At 41.8% G+C, this 22,317-nt stretch overlaps 1 protein-coding gene across 7 annotated transcripts in view; it reads right to left on the bottom strand.

Annotated features, from left to right (window-relative positions):
* LAMA3 (laminin subunit alpha 3) overlaps nt 1–22,317 on the bottom strand; it is a 242,243-nt gene that overhangs the window by 145,289 nt on the left and 74,637 nt on the right. For 6 of the 7 annotated variants that reach the window (XM_057504103.1, XM_057504102.1, XM_057504098.1 and 3 more), the window contains exons 9-12: nt 10,380–10,470; nt 8,328–8,459; nt 6,890–6,952; nt 1,833–1,967 (exon numbers count right to left, since the gene is read on the bottom strand). In XM_057504103.1, the coding sequence (XP_057360086.1) occupies nt 1,833–1,967; nt 6,890–6,952; nt 8,328–8,459; nt 10,380–10,470 (421 nt within the window). The remainder of the gene's footprint in view (nt 1–1,832; nt 1,968–6,889; nt 6,953–8,327; nt 8,460–10,379; nt 10,471–22,317) is intronic. The other variant, XM_057504100.1, reaches the window with a different exon arrangement.

Genomic DNA, 22,317 nt, shown 5'->3' with positions numbered 1-22,317 from the left:
CCACTCTTCTTCTTTTGTCAATGAGAGATTCTACGTCTCCAGCTTAAAATAAATGTCAGCATACCCAGTTTGTGCTATAAAGCTCCATTACTTGAGATATTTTTCCACAGAAACAGTATCATGTAAAGGTTGATACCACACTAGACCATGGAGCCAGTTTAGCACAGAATCTACCTCTAGCATGACACAGAATTCCAACAAGAGCATCACCTGTGCTGAAGTTTCTGTGGGAAATGCACTGGGCATTCCAGTAACTTCAAATACTGAATTCTCTGGTTGAAAGAAAAGAGAGATTCCCCCTCCTTTCCTTACCCTTCCACCTGCCAGGTGACCAAATCTCTAGGCAGGAACTGCTGACAGCTTCTGTGGCTTCAGAGTGGCAAAGGCTGAGAAGTTGGGGCAGAGGATAGAGGTCCATGAACAGGGCATGCCAGGGGGCCAGGAGGAAAAGAGAGGGCTTGGGATATGGCATACAGACAACTATGCAAACTAGGACACAACTGGGATTGGGCTACAGGCTGTTCAAATGATGAAGAGGGAAGCATGGGGCAGAAGAAGAGGGTTGAAGAACAATAGTCACCATGCAAGTGAGTGCTTCCCAGTACCCACCAGTGCATGCACAACCCACACATTGCACTAGGGCAGGCACTATTAAAGGAAATTGAGGAACAGAGGGGTCAAGGAACTTGCCCAAGTTGATAGTGCAAATCTTGCTCTTCACTGAATTACCTCCAGCTTGGGGGTGGGGGTTTCCTGCTCTGTTCCGTGCTCATGGTTCCTTGGTGTGGCTGACCTTGCTGAGATTGCTCAGTGCCAGTTCTAGCCTCCCACTGTGTTCAGAGGCTGGAAACTACAAAGGGCATTTTTTGGGTTCACCTGAATCAGTGTTCTGAATGTCTGGATGCTAACTGGGTTTTGCAAATAAGAAGCACTTGAGTAAGATTAGACAGGCAGAAAGTAAGGAGGAGGCTGCTTTCCTGCAGCCTGTTGAGCGTCTCTGCCTCTGTGCCCTGCCTGGCTTCCTGGGGGCCAAGAATTGCTGGGGAGGCAGAAGGACTAGAGTCCTTCTATCCTTGAGCTGTGCTACCATGTACTGGGCTTCACACTCAGCCATTCCTCTAGCAGCCTCCTGGGAAGCCAGCCCAGAGCCTGCTTAGCCAGCCCTTAATGACTTGGGGTAGCACCCAATGACCTTGGGCAAGTCCCCGTCTTATTACAGTACCTGGAGTGTTTAACTCCTGTCTTGGGCCCTGACCGATCATCTCCTCCTCTTTCTTCCCCCTTTCCCTTCATCAGCCACTGGGGAAGAACAATGGCCAGCAGTGGGCAGGAGGCAGAGAACGTGGGCAAATCCATTCACTCATTTGCTTGCTTGCCCAGCAGTTCCTGCAAACCTGTTATGCCCCAGGGACTGGGCCAGGCCCCTCCTCCTCCAACCCTCCATCCCCTCAGTGACTCTCACCAACGAGACCCTAGGACACAGGCCCAGCAGGGAGGGAGACCCCCTCTCCCTGGAATGCCCTGCCTCCTCGTGCACTTGGCAGGTGCCTAAAACAGGGCTCCAACACCACCTCCTGTCCAGGGTCAGGGTGTACACCTAGACAGCTGACCCAGCCCATGTGCTTAACCCCCCGGCGAGAGGAGTGGCAGGGCTGCCAAGACAAAAGGGAGGTGCCATGGTAGGACGGTTGCCTGGAACACACAGGTAGAAGCCGGGGGCTCGTTTACTAAGCTGCAGGCCACAGGTCTGCCAGGAAGAGCCTCTGCATTTCTGCATGAGGAACCTTAGCTTGCAGAGCTGGTGATCACTGGGCTACATGTTGCCCACTTACCTTGGCAAATTGGGAAGGAGTAGAAACCCACGCGGCAGGCCTCACACCGGGGGCCCTCAACCCCAGGGCGGCACAGGCACCTTCCGCGGGTATCACATATTTCGGGGAGAACTCCGTCCAGGTTACAGTCACACCCTGTGAAGGGGGGAGGCTTTCAGAGGGGGCCACCATCCTCCATTTCTTTATCAGCTTCCCTTCCCCCAGGTTTCTGTCATGGAAACTGAGAATATGAGTACCTATGCCTTATAGACATTCTTAACCCGGAAGACTACAGCTTAAAGGGAAATAAAACAAATATTCAGGAAAGGTCAGAGATGCCCCTAAGAAACATCCAGGGTGGGCACTAGTTTGCAAAACAGCTATAATCTTTTAACATCTAACCCTGTAGAAACACTTTTTCCCCCAAATCTGAGCCTTAGACAGTGAAATTTCAAATTAATAGATCCCCATCCAATGACAACCTTGAATTAAATGTATTTCTACTTTCTATTTTTTAGAAGAAAGGAAACTAACATAAATCCAGTCCTACTATGAGCAGACATGGCTTTCGGGAACTATGCTCGGATTGTCCTGCTTCATCTCCAGGTACAAGGCCTGCCAGGCAGCCAGGCAGCCTCCCACTCCCTCCCACAGGGACTTCCCTACGCAGGGCCCTGCTCTGGCCGCTCCCTCTGACTGTAAGGACCCTTCCTGGTTCTTTCTCACCCTTGAGGTCCAACAGTCAACTCCGAGGAAGGTCTTCCCCAACCAGTCTTTACAAGTGACTCCCCCTCCCTCTCCTGTTCTTTGTCTTAGTGTGTCATCCTTCACAGCACCTTAGTTACTGAAATCACTCATGAGTCTCGTGACTTGCTTTTAAGCAGTGGAATGAGGCCACGTGGAGAGAAGCCCCCAGCTGTCCCATCTGAGCACAGCCCCAGAAGAGCCTCCAGCAAATCCAGCAGAAGACTGCCCAGCCAACCTACACAACTGTGAGGTGTAGCTTGTGTTTGTTAAGCCATAGAGTTTGGGTGATGTATTACACAACAACAGATGAGTGAAACATCTGTGATACTGAAAACTTAGTGAGAACTCACCTCAGGACCCCCTCTGACATCACACAGTGTTTTTAATAAGTAAGTGTTCTTAAAAATACAGAGCTTTTGCTTGACTTCATTATGAGCAAATATTGAAGTCAAGCAAAAGCTCTGTAAAATAGGTAAGTCTTTTATACTTGAGGAAAGAGATGCTCAGAAGGGTTAACTAACATGCCCAAGGTCACACAGCCAGAAGAGCAAAGACAGGATCTGAACCCAGGCCTGCCTGATTCTAAAGGCCATGCTCTTTCTATTATACTAAGAATATAAGCTGATAACTTATTTTAAAAGCCATATTCAAGGTATGTCCTAGATAAGTATACACATTCAAACCAATCTCATATTTAAAATATCTACATTTCCATCAATAACATTAGCATCTAAATCTGCAACATGGTCTCACAAGGAAGATCCTGAAAAACGCAGATTCAACTGGGTTCACCCTACTTATCAAGGAAGGAAAGTCTCATGCACTTGAACAGATTTTCTACAAGGGTTCAAAGAATAGATAACTCCAAGAGTTAGCTAAGTCCCACTCCTTCTCCTTCCTAAACCCTAACCCTTTCAGATAAAAAGTTAAGAACAACATTGTGGGATTATTTTAACAATGAAGCAAAACTGAAGAACAAAATAGCAGCGGACGCACAGACTGCAAGAAGGGACTAGTGGTTACCAAAGGGGAGGGGTGGGAGAGGACGGGTGGGGAGAGAGGGAGAAGGGGATTGCAGGGTGTCACAATTGGAGTGTGTGGGGACATGGGGAAGACAGTGTAGCTCAGAAGAAAAATAGGGACTGTGTGGCATCTTACTACACTGATGGACAGTGACTGCAATAGAGTATGGGGAGGGACTCGATAATAAGGGTGAATGTAATAACCACATTGTTTTTCTTGTGAAACCTTCATAAGAGTATATATCAATGATACCTTAATAATAATAATAAAAAGATCTGGGGTGATACACAGGAATTTATATTTTGTAAAAGCAAAGGATTCCAAAGCAGCCTTGTGTAAGACCATTGTATTAGAAGACAAGAAACCATCAATGGGTCTTAATGAATTAAATTCTCAGGGATGGGAGGTTGTTTGGTTTTATTCAGTGTTGCCTTTCTTCTGGCAGTTGAGACGTTTGTGCTTTTAATGTTCATCCCCTGGACTTAGAACCTGAATTGGCTGTTTTTAGAATGCACTAATATAAGACCAAACTGTAGTGGCTATCTGTGCATGCAATTTCCAAATCGATCTAACTGTATTAATTAAAACTCTCCCCCAAGGCTGTGTTCTAGGGCTTCCCTAATATTTTGTAAAAGATGGCTGAACTTCCTTTCAAGTTCAATTAAATTTCTTTTCCAGTGGGGAGAAAAAGGAATAACAAAAAGATTACTGTAAACAGACAGTAAATGGAGATCTAAAATATCCTTGTGGAAGAAAACAGAGATGTGTGCTTAATCAAGGCTCAGACGCTAAACTGCACGCTAGCCAATTAACAGACATCTGAGGAAACGTCGGCTGATACCGCTTTAGGCAGGATACGCGGTAGGGACCACCGTGGAAATTAAAAATTGAGGCAAGCAGAGCTGTCCTCATATGACCAAGCATCTGATGAGGGGCAAGCTAACAGCCCACACGTGAACACGCAGCCCGCGGTTTGGCAGAGGAGCTGGGGGTGAGTCGGCAGGAGCAGGAACAGAAGAGGTGCACTGATCCCGCTGTAAGAGGCCTCTGACGAGCCCTTCATGCTGCCCCCAGATGCTCTGACCTTCCCCCACGCCCTGCCGCTCCGCCACGTTCCAAGGTGACACCTTTATCCTTCTCTCTCCTCAGCGCCAAGCTCCGTCCCCATCCTCACCTGCCCTCGACCTTGATTCTTATTTCACAAAGGAGCAACCAGAAGAGGGCGCCCCAGCATCGTGTCCACCTGCCGTCCTCAGCCACGCACACCGCCCTCTCCCTAGGCCTCTCCCACCTCAGGAAACGGTACACGGCCTTCTCTTTGCTGCACCAGAAGCCTCGGAGTCTCCCCAGTGGCCTCTCTTTCTCTCACACCCGACTTCCAGTCCCGCATCCCCGGCAGATCCTGCTGGTTCTATCTGCAGATTATGTCCACCGTCTCTCCACTACTTGTCACGTCCACTGATACCTCCTGGGTCTGAGCCACCACTTCTGTTCCCCAGGGATTATCACAATTGCTTCCCTTGACGGCTCCCTACTTCTTCTCTTCTCCCCCTACAGCTGGTTTACAGCATAATAACTACAAAGATCCTTATGCAAACACACTTCTCCTTGCAAAACTCACCATGTATCCAAGGTTAAGTCCAAAGGGTGACAAGGGCTTATGATCAGGTCCCTAGTGCATCCCTTCCTTACCCCTCTGGCATGCACCCACTCAATTTCACACATCTGCTCTCTCTTTTGTCAAGTAACACCTGATCCCCTTCCCCCATGCTCCTGCCCCAATGGCTTTGTACTTCCTTTTCCTGTGTCTGGATGCTTCTCCCAGACACCTGCAGAACTCACTGCTCACCCCCATCAGGTCCTTGCTTAATTAACTCTTAGAGGAAGCCTGGCCCAACCATCCTACTTAAATTTGCAAGCCTCATTTTCTCTAACCTCTCTTGGCACTCACGGTCAAGGCTGCCCGCTGAGCTGTTACACTGTGGCAGAAACTGAACTCCCCTGCCAAGGACAGCGCTCCAGAGACCGTCTCCCTGTCTGGTCACACGTGCCCCTTCTCTGCCCACCCACACCCTGGACATAGCAGAAGGAGGGGCACACATTCTCACAAATACCTCACTCTACCTCCACCCCTGTGAAATGAGCATGTGAGTGTCAGGCCTCTCCTGGCACCCTGGGGGATGAGAAGCCAACTCAGTGGGTGCTCTGAGCATGACCCAGACAGGGCACAGTCCCAGGCTGCGTGCTTGTGTTGTGCCCATATGTTGGTGCAAGCATGTCCTTCTAAGGATGTGCGTTTCTATGTGGGTCATATGGGAATACACAGGAAATGGCACACAGCCCCAGAATTGAACCTCAAGACCTGGAATGTTCTTCTCTGAGTTAGCTTATGCCTATAATGTGAAGGGCTCACCCTTAAAAGTAGCACCTTTGGGTAGGACACAACCCTGCATATCACTATCTAGCATAGAAGGCATTTTACTTGTTAAGTGGTTTATATATTATTTATGTTATTGTATGAGGCCCCTCACTGGAATATGAGCTACAGAAGAGCTGGGAATTTTTTTCCATTCTGCTCACTGCTAAGTCTCCAACAACCAGAAACGGTGCTGTGCACAAAAGACAATCGTAAAACCCGTGCAGAAGAAGTGATTAGGCAGGTGTAGCACTCACACCCTCTCGCTGCTCACCTCTCCACCCCAGAGGCTGCTCACTATGCAGCCCTGCCACTCTGCCCAAGGGGACTTTTCTAGCTGCAGGACCAGGGAGTTAATGGCCCAGAGATGGCCCTCCACTAATGGCAAGTAACTGAAGTCACCCTGCAGTTGTGTAATGCTGAGCAAGTTCAATGCTGTCTCCTATACACCTCTGAGGTGCACCGGAAGGATCTGGCTGCTGAAGCAGCCTCACAACAGCAACCTTCAGTCCCTGACTCACGGCCTTACTGCTGTTTCTGGGATCACCTCCCAAATAAACAGCTTTCCCTCAAATTCTTTCTCAGGGTCTCCTTATGGAGAACCCAAATAAGACAACAGGCAACTGACAGCCACGGAAGGCTTTTAAGCAAGTTTGTGATATATAATTCAAGCCTATTTAGTTTCCTTGGAATCAGGTAGCGTCACTGCAAAGGACAGACTCAAGTAGAGAATGACAGTGGCCAGGAGCCCCAAGAGGAGGCACCTATGAGGCCCCTGTCACACCCCAGTTAGGATGATCTGAACTTGGAATAGCAGCGTGCACAGGAGGTGGGAAAGAACCACTGAGCATAACATCTTTATTGAAGTTAAACCAAAAGAGATGTTACTTGCCTCTTATATCTCCAGCTACTGGATCTTCTGGACTTGGAGTAGGAATAGGGAAAACAGGAATTCCTAGAAAAAAGGTTTATTAAAAAAAATTTTAAAACAGAGAAGGATACAGGAGACAGTAAAGTAAAACATGAAATTGCACTAACTAGGGAGAAGCCGTCTCTAATTTAGTGAAAAAACATCATGTGCAGACTAAAGAAAGACAATATTTCTGATGTAAAATGCATCAAGTAATTGAAACCAGACTTGACAGACCTTCTGATTTGTTTATTAATGAGCAAAAATGGATATTTTGTGCTCACATTAGTTGGGACTCAGTCTGAGTAGGGATGAGCTTGGTTTCTTTAGCATCTCTATTGGTTTAATGTAAAATTGAGACTAGTTTTGAAAAGCGTTTTCTTTCAAGTTTTTTTTCCCTAAAATTTTGTTTATACCATAACATTGTTTCTGGCTTCATTTTTCACTAAAAGGGCAGATGCATTTGCTGCCCAGCCTCTCTCCATTGACAGATTCTAAAACTGATTAAGCACCAATACTGTGTTTGGGCTTAAAAACTGGTTCTTTTAAATATAAGATGATCATATAATTTATCCTTCAAACCAGGACACTTGACAGGGAAAGTAGGTGCTGATGTAACAGGTACCCTGGGGCAGGAGGTGAGCCAGGACACACAATCACCTGTTCACATGCGTCCTGCCTCCATCCCCTGCAGCTCAGTACCCTTCTTCTGTGGTGCACGCTTGTGAGGTGGGGCTGAGCAAAAGCTAATGCAGCAGTGAGAAGGTGTCCCTTTGTGAGACAGCGTCTTTTTGTCCTAACACGGAAGTGCAGTCTTCACACTGTTGTGAAAAACAGCCAGAACCATGGCTCTTGTCCCAGTTTGCATAGCTGATTTCATAGACTCTCCTGCTTTATGTTCTATGACATTTCTCACATATGTATATTTTCTCTCTGAGATGCTGCAATGTTCACTTAGATTAGGCGAGGTGGGGGCCGATGATAACGGGGTCTATTGTATAGTGGGAAAGGGGCAACACATCCCCCTGGCCACTCAATACATGACACACACATTATCCATGCAAATGAACATCTGGAAGCCCTTGACATTTCTTCCAGGTTTATGAAGAAAATCATACACACAGATCAGTGTGGTAAGTTGAAATTGCCAATATTTGACCCTTCTGACTTACTGAAATGGTAATGTCTCTGGTACAATCTAACACTTTGGAGATAAATAAGACTTTAAAATGTACTCATATGAATTTTATGTTCCCAGCTTTTGGGGACACATTCATAATATACATGAATGCAGTCTAGCTGGTCCCTGTCTGGACACCCCCACCCCGACCCCAGCCCTGCCTGCCACGGCCTCGGTGTTAATGCCCAAGCCCTGCTGTGTGCCAAGAAGGGAGCCTGTACTTGCACTGCAGGTACTTACTCAAGCAAAACGGGAAGTTATAGTGTCCGGGCGCACACTTCTCACAGTTGTGCCCCTGGAAACTGGGCTTGCAGGTGCAGCGGCCTGAGCCCTGCTCACAGTCATCCGCGTGCTCAGGGTTACAGCTGCAAGCTGAGAGAGATCTCGGGTTACAAGGGATCTGGCCCTCCTGCACTTCATAAGGCACACATGTCCCAGGACTTCTCAGGCAATGTTTAATACTTTATCACTCGTCCATAGAATAACCACACTTATTCTTAGAAAGGCAGAGCCTGTTTTCCACTTCATACCCGCTCTACAGTTCTCACAACTGGACCTCACGGGCTCTCACACTGCGTATCCACAATGAGAAGGCCTCGAGAATGCAGTTTATTACACTGAGCATTGCCCATCTCCCTGTGTAAGAGGCAAAGCCCACACGACATACAGTCGAGGGGGCTTGTGGGAGGGTGCTGGGCACATCTGTTGGACACAGCCTCTCCCAGCTCTGAGCCAACTATGAATGCCCACCTGGCGGTCATCACACAGCTGTGATGTGGACACACAGGTGGGATGCCTAGATATTGATATATAACCCGTGGACAGCATAGAAAGATTGCATCATGACCCAAATGTTAGGTTCGAGTGGTACAGCAGACGGAAGGCCGTTTTTGAAACCAACATGACCGATAGGTTTGCATTCCAGGGAGACAGGCTTGGGCTACAGGAGGCTCAATGGCCCCCAACCTGGGAGCTTCTCTTGACCCAGCAGGTCCTCACCTTGGGCAGCAAAAATACCACCCCAGCTCAGCTAAGTACATGCCCTGGGAGGAACCAGGAGAATGGAGAAGCCGCTAGCATCACACATCCCTCCAGCCTGGATTCTCCTGGTGTCCTTCGCTTAATTTGCTTAGGATTTTTGTGTCCTGTGGATTCTTTGCTAAGCCTCCAGTATCTCAGTGAGACCACTTCAGTGATAAAAGAGGAAACTAGAAAAGTGGTGGAGACCTGAGATTCCTAAGAAGGTATGACTGCATTTGAAATGTCCCTTTCCCCTTTGCCAATATCTGTTCTTTGTGGGCACAGAAAAGTGGTGGACTTATTCATAGGATGATGTAGAAGAGGGAAAGGAAACCAGAACGTGCTTTGGACAACTAAGAATGCCCGAGAAAGAGGCACACCAGGTTTACACACCCTTTGGACTTTGGATGCTCTCAGACAGTAATGATCTGATAAGTGAAGTTGGGGGGATGCTGAGCACAGAGGCCAAATTCATGACTGGTATTGTTTTCCAAGTGTGACAGCCAGAGAACACAAAAGAATCAAGTAGGTTACACAAGTAGGATAAAACCTATGACCTATGACAGATAATTCCACAGGGAAAAAGCAGTGGCATTTTTCTGTGTGGTGGATGTGGTGTGACACAGGGGCATCAGGCAGATATGAACAACACCCTGGATCATCCAGGTAGTGGGTCTGTCACCTGGGCCAAAATACTTGATACTCAGGCTCTTGGGTCTCCCCATCTACAAATCAGAACAATAACACAATGTCCCGAGTTAGCTGTGATAATTAAATAACACATCTGTGAAAGTATTTTGGCAATGTCTTGCATATAGCAAATGCTCAATGAATTATAGCTATTTGAAATATTATGATGTTATTAAATCCTTGTGAAACCAGTACTATGTTGTCTTGATGTTAATTCTGAAAACAATTTGAAATCACTGGAGATTGAAGAAACATGTCAAAACAACCAAAAACAGAGGAATCAACATTTGTTGCAGACCTAGTATGTGACAGGCCCAATGCTTGGTATTTTCCTAGGTGTTTTTGGTGGTATTTAATTTAATATTAGAGAATATATTTTCATTTCCACTTATATGTAAGAAATCTGAGGCTCAGAGAGATGACGTAACTGTTTGATGTCACACAGCTACTGAGGATTAGAGCCAATACTATGAAGAAAGTGGGAAGAAAGGGAACCACTACCCACTCAGATTTTATCCCGACGACCTCCCAGAAGCCGTACAGTATATAAAGTCTGAGAGACCACATTGAAATGAAACTTACGGATGCAGCCATGGGGGGCATCAGGTGGAACACCATAGGGACGGTAATAACCCTTTGCACACGTTTCACAGTTTACACCAGCTGTGTTATGCTAGAAAGAAACAAGAACAACTTAGAAGGAAATGTCCTTATTTTGTGCTATTCATCCAGTGAAGTTATTCTGTTGTTTTGAATTACAATTGTAATTTCAAAGTCACTAAAAAATAAGCCTTGATCTTGACCTTGAGTCTCCAAAATTTACCAGGGACACTAGCTGAAACTTGGCTCTGGAGTTTTTTACACACTGGAAGGGGAAATGAGGGTAAATTCCACGAACTGGACAGCCCGGGTTTTCACCTCTACCACGGAATTTGCTTAATGAAGCACCTGACATCTGAATGAGAAAAAACTCACGAGCACTACTCTTCAGTTTCAGTCAGAAGAAGTGATGAATGCTCAAGAAATCATCCTTAGATTTAGCCCGAGGAATAAAGGGTCATGTGTGTATTTTTATCTTCTCTAGTTTTAGAAGAAATCACGTATACAGATGCCCTTCTCTTGTCATCCCAACTTTATCTGAACTTTAGTCATGAAACCATTTTCCAAACATTTCTGTTACATGAATGGAAAATGTAGGCATGAGTCTCACACACAGAGCTCATTTTAAAGTACCACACTGAGTGGCTTTTTATATTTCATGGTTAACCCTTGTAATTGCCACAAGATCAAATTACCCAACATGCAACACCAGTTTCCAAGAACCATACCCAGGGATCTAACTCAATTCTGCCTCTCTCACTCTCTAATTTGGGAACAATTGGGAGGGCAGTGTTTTTTCATTAATGAAAAGAAAGGCAATAGGGAGCTAAAAAAAAAACAGCTATAACACACTTTGACCCAAAAAGAGTCTGCATGGGAATTGAGAAGGGAGAACAAAGACCCTTTTCTGTATCCTCTCCCCAGTTTTAGATGATTTTATTAATTACAGACCTTTATTTATTACACTCCTTGTCCTGTGGGCTAAAATCTGAATTCACTTTAACACTGAGGTCTAAAATCATAGTGGCCACTTCTCTGGCTTAACATTTATATGCGTAAACACTCTGAGCAAATAAGAAACAGCTGTCCTCCACCCTTCCTTCCAGCAAATATCATTAACCTCTCCTCTGCCTGCCTCTGTAGCTTATAATAGACAGGACCTCAGGTTAACCTCACTCCCCAGTTGTTTCCCATGGGAACAGGGAAGGAGGAAAAGTTCTCTGAAGTGGGTGGTCCAGGCCCTCCCCTCTATCGCAGATTTTGGCTAATGAAGCACCTGCCACAGAGAAGTTATATATTTAAGACACAAAGAAAGCAACAGATGACCAGAAGAGAGCAACAGATCACCCCACAGACGGAACAAAGCCTGTGCGGTTCTCTGGGGCCTCCAGATCTTGGGGGCTCTCTGGGGCCTGCACCACACCCTGAGGACAACGACATGCAGACCCCCCATGGCCACAACAGCGCCGAGGCCAGACGGAGGCCCAAGGCCAGCGGTGGCTCTGCAGTTTCTATATCGCAGGTGCTAGGGTAGGCGCTCTCACCGGGAGGAGTGGATGTGCATCTGCCTGACATTTAACGTGAGAAAACCTCAGCTGCCCAGGCCACATGGGGTGGGCACCTGTGGACTCCATGCAGGAGGGAAGCCCGCCCCCACTTCCCACCTCCTTTGACACCTAGAGAGGATGCTCACCTGCAAACCTCAGGCCTTGCTCTAATAATTCTTAGGTGCTAATTCCTCCAAGCAGAACTTTTCTGGAGTGCTTTCCGATCTGCAGGTAAACCCCATCTCTCTGTCTCTCAATTCCCTGACCACACCTACAACACTTGCTGCTGGCTTCCACTTCTGTGAGCCTCCAGCACATGGAGACCACTGGCTGGGAAACTGTGGGCCACACTCTCCCTGGAAGCCCCCATCTGGTTTTCCTTCCTACAGCTGACTTGATCTGGCCTCTGCTCCCTCTCTGACTCGTCTACCCTGCTCACTCCCCTCCAGTCACACGGGGTCCCTTGCCCCTCTCGGGCCTTTGCCTGCCAGCCCCTCTGCCTGGAATGCTGTCCCCGAGAAGATTCCTGCATTCTTTCCACTTGGTGCTCAAATGCCAGACCCCGGGGAACTGCCACCTTATGTTAAAATGTCACATATACCAAGCCAATACTTAAAATAGCAAACTCAAGAAATAAAAATGCCATATGAGAAAATAGCCATCTTTGGTAACAGCTTGCTCTGTAAGACAGCAAGCTGGCACGCTCACACCCTGGCTGCTTGAGTGCCTAAAAGTCTCCAGGCCCAGCCTGCCTAGGACAGTCCCACTTCTCTCACCAGACCAGAGGTGACTGCAGATATTCCGCCATTCTCCCATTCCCAGTGCTGCACAGAGAAGGTGGCAAACAGCCAGGATAACTGTTGGTACTATGTTAGTACAGTTAAACTATGGACTGAGGGTTTGTGTCCCCCACAATTCATGCATTAAAGTCTGACCCCCAGTGTGACAGGATCTGGAGAGGGGGTCTTGGAGTGGTGATCAGATCACAGAGGTGGCGTCTTCACGATGGGGTCAGTGATGTTATAAAACAAGACCTGAGAGCACTTCCTCTCTCTCTGCTCTTCACCATGTGAGGATACAAGGCAGCCACCTGCTGACCGTGAGGAAGGTCCTCACCAGATACCACATCTGCCAGGACCAGGGTCCTGGATTCCCCAGCCTCTACAACTGTAAGAAATAAATGTCTGTTGGTTCAGCCCCCAGTGTACGGTATCTTTGTTACAGCAGCCTGAGCTAAGACAGCTGGCTTTCTGATAGGCAGTATGTGTCTTCCACCAGCAAATGCAAACTTCACCTGGAAGCATCACCTTGTAGTTCACCAAGCCATTGACCCTCCTCCGTCCCTTGTCTAGATTCCCCGTGTCCCTCTGTATACGGCATTCAATAAAGTTTTTTTTCCTCAAATGAAGAGCCAATTATCCAATAATCATTTATATAATACCCATCTTTCTCTCCCATTAGAAATGCCAATTTCATTATAAACCAAATTTTAACATCTACATGAATTTGTTTCTAGATTCTTTACTAGATCCCGTTGAACTGGTTATCCCTGCATTGAGTTCACACCCAAACAATACAACTTCATGGCATGTTCCCATATCTCAGAAGACAAATATCCCCGCTAATTGTTCATCTTTTTAAAACTATGTGTCTATTTTCATTCAGTCTTTTATCAATAAGGACTTTAGAATCAGTCTGTCAATCTTCATTTAAAAAAACTGTTGTTATTCTGATGGTGATTACACTGGTTCTATAGATTGGTTTTGGAAAATAGTATATTTATAACAAGCCTGGAAACACACTGTGCCTCTCCATACAGGTCTTCTTTATAAACTTCATTAATGTTTCATAGGTTTGATGCAGCTCTACAATTGATTTATTCTGTCTGTTGCCTCTTGGAGTAGCTCCAAATCATTCAAACAGTCCCAGCTGTGTTCTCCTTCCTATCTGCGTCTCTGCTTTCTATCTTCCTAGAATCTTTTGAAATTCCTGGCCTATTGTTAGCGCTCTTTTTCATGCTGTTTGTGGATTCTGGAAGGAGAGAGAATTTTGCTTGTTTTATATCTTTTCACTCATTTTGTGGATCTGTTGCAGGAGGGAATGTAGCCATATGTGCTGTTTCCTGGTGCTGTCTCTTCACTTTGTATGGTGTGTATGTTCAGGCAGACAGTTTGGAAATAGTGAGACCAACACTTTAAGGACACAAACAGCTAGGGAGCAAGCTCAGACAGATCCAAATTTGTGTCCCAAGAAAGAAGCTAAAGACACCATTTTACTTAACGGAGATAAAGGATCTTCAAGCAGTGTCTCTACCAACATAGGTAATCTTCAACCTTAATTATGAACATCAATATTTTATCAAAGAAAAAGAAATCAAAGAGTCCATCAAAAAACGTTGTGCTCCTTGCCGCCTTCTTTCATTGCTCTTTCCCCCAATATTTTTTTATGGAAAATTTCAAATTTTACAGCAAATACCCTGTATGTACAGTTTACCATTAACAATTAACTGTACTTGCTTTATCACATAGTATTCACTACTCATTCCTCTATCGAGTCGTCCAACTTATGTTTTATGCATTTCAAATCAAATTCTAAGTATCAATCACTTCCCCTTACAACTTGAGCATGCATATAATTAACTGGAGTTCAGTCTTTGTTTACAGGTTTTTTTAGTGTATTTTACATACAAGGACAAAACTCTTAATTGTACATTCAGAGTTATGACAAATGCCCACATCTGTGAAACCTAAATCTGCATCTAGATATAGAACACTACCATCACCCCAGAAAGTTCCCACACTCCTCCAGTTAATCCCCATCACCAGCTCGCTAGAGTCAAACACCATTCTGATTGTTTTCACTATTGCTTAGATTTGCCTGCTCCAAATTTCATTGAAATGGTCCTCATTTCTGCATTTTTGAAAATAGGTCTGTTTCTGCACTTCCTATTCTTACACTGATGTATTTGTCTATCCTTATGTCTGTATCACACCATTTTAATTACTGTACTTTTATAATTAGTCTTGAAGTAAGATGAATCCTCCAACTCTATTCTGCTTCTTCAAGATAATCTAGGGTAATTGGGTAATCTAGGTTGTTCATATAGCCACATAAATTTTAGAGTAGAATTGCCAAAAAAAGTAATTCCCAGAAAAAATATTTCTACAAAAGTATTGCATTAAATCTTTACACCAATTCAGGAAGAATTGATATAATAATAATACTGAGTCTTCCAATATAAATATGTTGTATCTTTCCATTTATTTAGGTCTTTCTAAGTTTCTCTCAGTTTTGTATATTCCTCAAGACTTTTAACATACACAGTCATGTCATCTGCAAATAGAGGCAATTCTACTTCTTCCTTTCTAATCGTAATACCTTTTATTTCTTTTTCCTTGCCTTATTGCAGTGATGAAGACCTTCAGGGCACTGTTTAACAGAAGTGGTGAAAAGCAAGCATCCTTACCTTGTTCTTCATTTTTAGAAGAAAAGATTTCAATATTTCACCACTAATATGATGTTAGTTGTAGGTTTTTCGTAAATGCCCTGTATCAGATTACAGAAATTCCCTTTTATTCCTAGCTTGCTAAGAGCTTTTATCATAAAATGGGTATTGATTTTCTAATGGTATTTCACATAATTATTCCCTTTTATTCTAATCAATGGCTAATTACATAGATTGATTTGTGAATGTTCAATCAACCTTGCTTTCCTGGAATAAACATTACTTGTCCTAATTATATATTGCCGAATTCTATTTCCTAATATTTTGTTAAATATTTTTAAATATATGATGTTCATGAGAGATATAGGTCAGCAATTTTCTTATGTAACATTGGTCAGGTTTTGGTAATAAAGTTAGTTATACTGGCCTTGCCAAACCAGTTTGAAGTGTTCTCTCCTCTGTTTTCTAAAAGTCTTGTGTCAAAATTGGTGTTTCTTTATATTTATTCATACTATTAAACATCCTTAAATGTTTAATAAAATTTTCCAGTAAAACTATCTGGCTCAGCACTTTTTTTGTCAGAAAGTTTTGATAATTCAATCTCTTTCATAGATACAAAGCTATGCAAATGTCCTGCCTAATCTTGTATCAGTTTTAATACATTGTAATTTTCAAGAAATTTGTCCATTTAAACTAGGTCGTCAATTGTTGGTATAAACTTGTTCACAGTATCATTTTCCTTTTTAATGTCTGTAGCCATTCTAGTGATAAGCTCACTTTTGTATGTGACATTTGTAACTTGTAATTCCCTTATCTTTCTTTGTGTTCTTTTGTTAAAGTATAGCTGTTGACCTTTTCAAAAAGCCAGCTTTTGGCTTAATTTTCTCTATTGTTTGCTTGTTCTCTCTTGAATTCTGCTCTTTTCTTCTTTCTACTTATTTTGAGTTATTTTGCTCTTCTTTTACTTGCTTCTTAAGATAGAACTGTGAGTCCTTGATTTTAGACTTTGTATCCTAATGTGAGCATTGAAGCTGTGAATTTCTCTTTAAGTGATATTGTAGCTGCATCCTGCAAGTTTTGCTGTGTTTTGTTTCACTGTTATTCAGTTTAAAATCTTTTCTGATTTCCCTCGTGACTTCTTCTTTGACTATGGATTATTTAGAAGTGTGTTGTTTCAAACATTGGAAATTTCCTGGTGATCTTATTGTTATTGATTTCTAATTTACCTACATTTTGGTCAGAAAATAAACTATAGGATTTCAATCACTTAAATGTAATGGGACTTGTATGATGGCCCAGAGTCATATTATGGTTTATATTGGTGAACCTATCACATATACTTGAAAAGAATGTGGAGTTTGCAGTTGTTGGCACGGTGTTCTGTATCTGTCAAGACAAGGTGTTTGATAATATTGTTCATACATCTTTACTGATTTTTTAAAATCTAGTTCTATCAGTTCATTCTAGGATGCTATTTAAATCTCCAACTATTATCATGAAATTGTCTATTTTTCCCTATAATTCTGTTAAATTTTGCTTCATGTATTTTAAAGCTGTTACTATGATTACTATGTCTCTGTGATGAATTGACCCTTTTATCATTACAAAATATCCCTATTTACCTCTGTTAATGCTGATGTTAATACTAAAGTCTATTTTATCTGACATTAATATCCCCACTCTATCCTTCTAATGCTCATTGTTTGTATGTTACATATTTTTCCCTATTCATTTACTTTCAACCTATCCATATCTTTATATTTAAAGTTCACCTCTTATAAGCAGAATATAGTTGAGTCTTGCTTCTTACACAGTCTAATAATATCTACCTTTCAATTGGGGGTGCTTAGTCAATGAACACTTAAACTGTTTATTAAAATGGTTAGAAAACAGGTCTACCATTTCACATTTCTGTTTGCTCCTTATTTTGTTTTATGTGTGTGTTTCACCCTTCTGTTCCATTGTTGCTCCTTTTGAATAATTTCAATATTTTTAAAAATTAAAAATTCATATAAATTTTTTTATTATTAACCTTTTAGCTATATCTCTTTGCATTATTTTGTTATTAGTTGCTTTAGGGATTACAAGGCACATCCCTAACTTCTCACAGCCTGATTAGGGCTAATCATGCAATACTTCAGAGACCTGTAGAAACTGTATTGTGCTCCCTGTTATTTATGCTACAGGTTCATACGTATATTATCTACATACATTGTAAGTCCCACAGAATAATATTATTTTTGCTTTCAGTATCCCTATATGTTTTTAAAGAAAAATTTTTAAATAAACCTTCATATTTGTCTAGATATTTACATTCTGATACTCTCCATTTCCTCCTGAAGTTCTGAGTTTCCATTTAACCTGAACAACTTCCTTTAGCATTTCTGGCCATGCAGGTCTCCTGGGCAGTATGTTTTCTTAGTTTTATTTTATTGGTGAAACATTTTTTGTTTTGCTTTCCTTCTTAAAGAATATTTTTCAAAAATACAGATTTATGAGATGACAGTTCTTTTTTTTTCTTCTAGCATTTTAAAGATATTGTTCTACTACCTTAGGGTCTTTATAGTTGCTAATGAAAAGTCCACAATCACCATAATGTATTGTTTTTCTCTATCTACTTTCAAGAGTTTCACTTTGTCTTTGGTTTTCAGCAGTTTGACTTTCTTAGGCCCAGGAGTAGTTTTCCTTGTATTTATCCAACTTGAGATTCAATAAGCCTCTTGAATCTCAGTCTATGGCAAAGTTTGAGGAATTTCCTGTCATTGCTTCTCCTCTTCCTCCTCTTGTTCTCCCTCCCCCTCCTCCTCCTTCTTCTTTATCTTCTTTTTCTTTTCTTCTTTAATTTCATTCTCTCTTCTCCCTCCTGGGACTCCAATTACAGGTGTGTTAGACCTTCTGATATTGTCCCACAAATTTACAAATTTCTGCTTACTTTTTTAAAAGTATTTTTCTTTCTCCTCTTATGACTGGATAATTTCTATTGAACTATCTACAAATTTACAAATGTTCTCTTCTATTATTCCCATTCTGCTATTGAGCCCAACCAGTGAATTTTTAATTTAATAAAAACATACATTTTCATGTAGTTCCTTTTATGGTTTTTATTTCTGCACTGATATTTCTTATCTTTTCATTCATTGTGAACATATTTTCATTTATATCCTTTAGCATAGTCATGATAGTGACTATAAACTCTGTTAACTGCTTATTTCAACATCTGGGTCATCTTGGTCTCTATTGACTGTCTTTTCTCTTGAGAATGGGTCACATTTTTGGCTCTTTAAATGCCAAAAATTTTTGGATTGTATCCTAGACATTGTAAACATTATGTTGTGGAGCTCTGGAATTTGTAATATTTCTTTATAAAGAATATATATATTGCTATTTTATGGGACAATTATCTTGACTTTACTCAAACTGCAAACACTAATTCTTGAGAGGTAACTCAAATCTCAAATAAATTATTTTAGTCTTGGCTGAAATCCATCCTGTTAATGAATGGTTCAGGGGTCAGTCAGAAACTTGGGAGGAATTTACACAGAGAATTAGGAATTTTCTCTTTCTTAATTTCTTTCTTCCTAAATTCCCCACTCACTTTCCAAAAGTTGTGGTTTTCCCAAGCTCTGCCTCTTGTTCTTCAGGCCAGAAAGACTCTATATTTTCTACAGGAATTTTAGCCACACCACATGGCACCAACTTTAGCCTGACCTCTGGCTAAAAGCCATAAAAACATGTGACACCCTATACTGATCCCTTTGCTAAGTAGCAACTCCTCTTCATTATCTTCCTGCTCATGTTTACTCCTCAGTGCCTTCATATAACTATTTGGATGGGGTAGGCTTTTCTGGGTTTTTGTTTGTTTTTTTATTTTGCCTACAGTCTGTAGTTGTTATCTGTGGGAGGGTTGGGTCCTATGGGAGCTACTGAAACATAAAAGAAGCAGAAATTGCTCCTTGTTCTTCAATTATGAGTTTAATATAAAAGGTAATTATGCTGAAATGTACACTGAAATGGTTAAAATGGTAGATTTTATGATAAGTATATTTCACATCAATAAAAAAGTTTAATTATATTAACTTAATATCTAACTTAAGCAAGGGCATTTTAAGTTTGCGTTGAAAAAATGCTATGAGCCTAATATTTCAATAATTTCATATGCAAAAAGAAAATACTTTTGCAGAAGCACTATGAAATAAAAGGACTATATTGATGGTTTTCTGGAACCACAAAGTGCAAAATGTAGTATCACTGAGAGAAGGAAGAGAAGAAAAAGGTATTTTAAAGACACACTCAAGGGGCTTGATCCTTCTTCTGGAGAAAGGATTCCACCTACACATCCTAGCCCAGTGCTTCTGTAACTTTAATTGCATATGAATCACCCACGGGTCTTGTAGTACACAGTCTTAAGAAGATCCTGAGGTATTTCACTTATGCATGAAACCTTGTGATTTGTCAATAAATCTGTGACTTTAAAAATCTATTAGAAGGGGGATTACTCCCTGATAGGATAAAACTAACTGTAAATCAACGATTAATGCATGCTTTAAATAGCCTTAATTTTGATCACTTAAAGGGTGTCAGATGATCAGCTGTGGAGGTACACTTTTCTGATAATATTCCTTTCTCTTAAAAAAAAAAAAGCAGTTCCTGTGTGGTGACCTCCAATGAGTTCTACACAATGGTATAAAGGGCATATCAAAGTGTGGGCAAAGGGTCTGTGTGTGTTTATACAGAGGATCAAAGCCTAATTTGGCTACCCAGAAAATGAATTAAGATACGATATGAAGAAGAACTTCCAACATCAGCACTCTCTGGAAGAGTCATACCAGAAGATGATCATCAAAAAACCTCAACAAAGATCCAGGTGATGCTGCAGTCGTAGCTGCATTCATCCCACCGGTTCCTGGACTTGCCATTGGAATGAAGAAGGAGATATCTAAGCTGGCCTGTGCATACAGTAAAACAACAAATTTGACTGGATCTATACTGTTGGAACTCAACCAAGAATTAGAAGAAGTGCAAGTTGTAGCACTCCAAAATACAACTACAGACTATCTACTGTTAAAAGAACATATGGGATGTGAACAGTTCCCAGGAATGGGTTGTTTTAATTTGTCTGATTTCTCTCAGACTGTTCAAGTACAGTTGGACAATATCCATTATATCATAGACAAATTTTCACAAATGCCTAGGGTGCCTAACTGGTTTTCTTGGATTCACTGGTGATGGCTGGCAATTATAGATCTGCTTTGGTTATGTAACTGTATTCCTATTATGTTAATGTGTGTGCACAATTTAATTAGTAGTTGAAAACCTATACATGCTTATGTTACTCTACAAGAAGATATGTCAAAGAAATAATCAATCTTCCCATGTTTTCTTCCATCTGCTACATCTATAGCTTTTCTTCTTCCTTCCTAATTACAACCCTTAAACAGAATTCGTGCCTCATATCGAATTCACTGAGTATCATAATTCCTCCAAGTGGTAAAGATATCTTAAGACAAATGCTGGGCATAGAAGCCACAGGGCATAAATCTGCAAAGAAGTAAAAAGCTAACCTTTTCAAACAATATTGCTTCTCTCTCACTTACCAACTTTACATTTCCCTGTATGGCCCCGGAAGATGACTGGTTAGCCAGAGACGGGTAAGATTCCTCAAGGGAGGAACAACATAAGACAGGCACAGTCGCAGGGGGGCCATCAGGTGAGAAATTGGGGATCAACAGAGGTGAGGCTTAGAACCTCACCCCCCCTGTTTTGAGAGAAATCTTCTGCATCGTGGTTGTTTTATTGCCCTTGTCTAGCTTGGATTAACACATAGTCTACAGGCACACACCTGATCATCTACATTTGCTCTCTTACAACACTAAACTATGTTTTCTACCTTTATCTTGCATCTACCTACCACTTCAGCATTTTATTTAAAAAAATAATAACTAATAATAAAGGGAGAAATGTGGGATTCACGTATAAATCAAGTATAAAAATCAAACGAATATTCATATTTGACCTGATTGTTTATAGTTCATAATGAGTGATCAAAACTGAAAGTTTTTGTGATGACTGCCCTTGTACTCTTCACCATGTAAGAACTTATTCACTATGTAAGAATTTGTTCATGTAAGAACTTGTTCGTTATGCTTCAGAAGATTGGAGACTGACAAGAATTAGGCTTGGGGTGGATTAATGATTGTGCATTGAGCATTGAGTCCCCATACAGAATTTTATTGTTGTTAACAACCATTTGATCAATAAATATGAGAGATGCCCTCTCAAAAAAAAAAAAAAACTTACTTCATAAATAACTCAGTGACATAATCCCAATCTCATGTCAAATGTAGTGAAAATATATGTGATGTCAAGTCGATGTTTCATAGTTTGCCATATCTGAACTGTTCTATTATGCTCCCTCCCATTAAAGTTCAAAAGTATTTTTAAAAAGTGAAAAAAAAATATATTGACTTATTTTAAGTCAATAAACCTATGAATTAAATTTTACTTGTGCTTTAATTATCTGCAATGATAGATGATATCAAATATGTAGACTAGGAGATAAGTAGAGAATGGTGGGTCTCTGTAGGGGTGTTTTGCCTTCATTTCAGATTAAGTGGGCATCTCAAGAAAAGAGTGCCTCTTTAAATGGCAACATTAACAACAACACTCTAAAGCACACAAGACAGAGTGACAACATAGACTAAATTCATGAACACTTTACCCAATTTTTAATAAATATCTCAATGCAGATAGACATATACTCTCCTCTGCCATATGCTCCTCTTAGCTAAACTTCAGTGGACCCAAGTGTCCTATAGAAGGGATGAAAAACCAGTGTTTTTTATGTGGTATTGATAGCAGACACCATTAATTGATCATGACATTCTTCTGCAGTATAGATTCCTAAGCATAGATTCAGAATCTGCTTGAA

The sequence above is a fragment of the Manis pentadactyla genome, chromosome 6, assembly GCF_030020395.1.
Source record: "Manis pentadactyla isolate mManPen7 chromosome 6, mManPen7.hap1, whole genome shotgun sequence".
Lineage (NCBI taxonomy): Eukaryota > Metazoa > Chordata > Mammalia > Pholidota > Manidae > Manis > Manis pentadactyla.
Note: the sequence above shows the minus strand (reverse complement) of the source record. Positions and strands in the feature narration are given on the sequence as shown.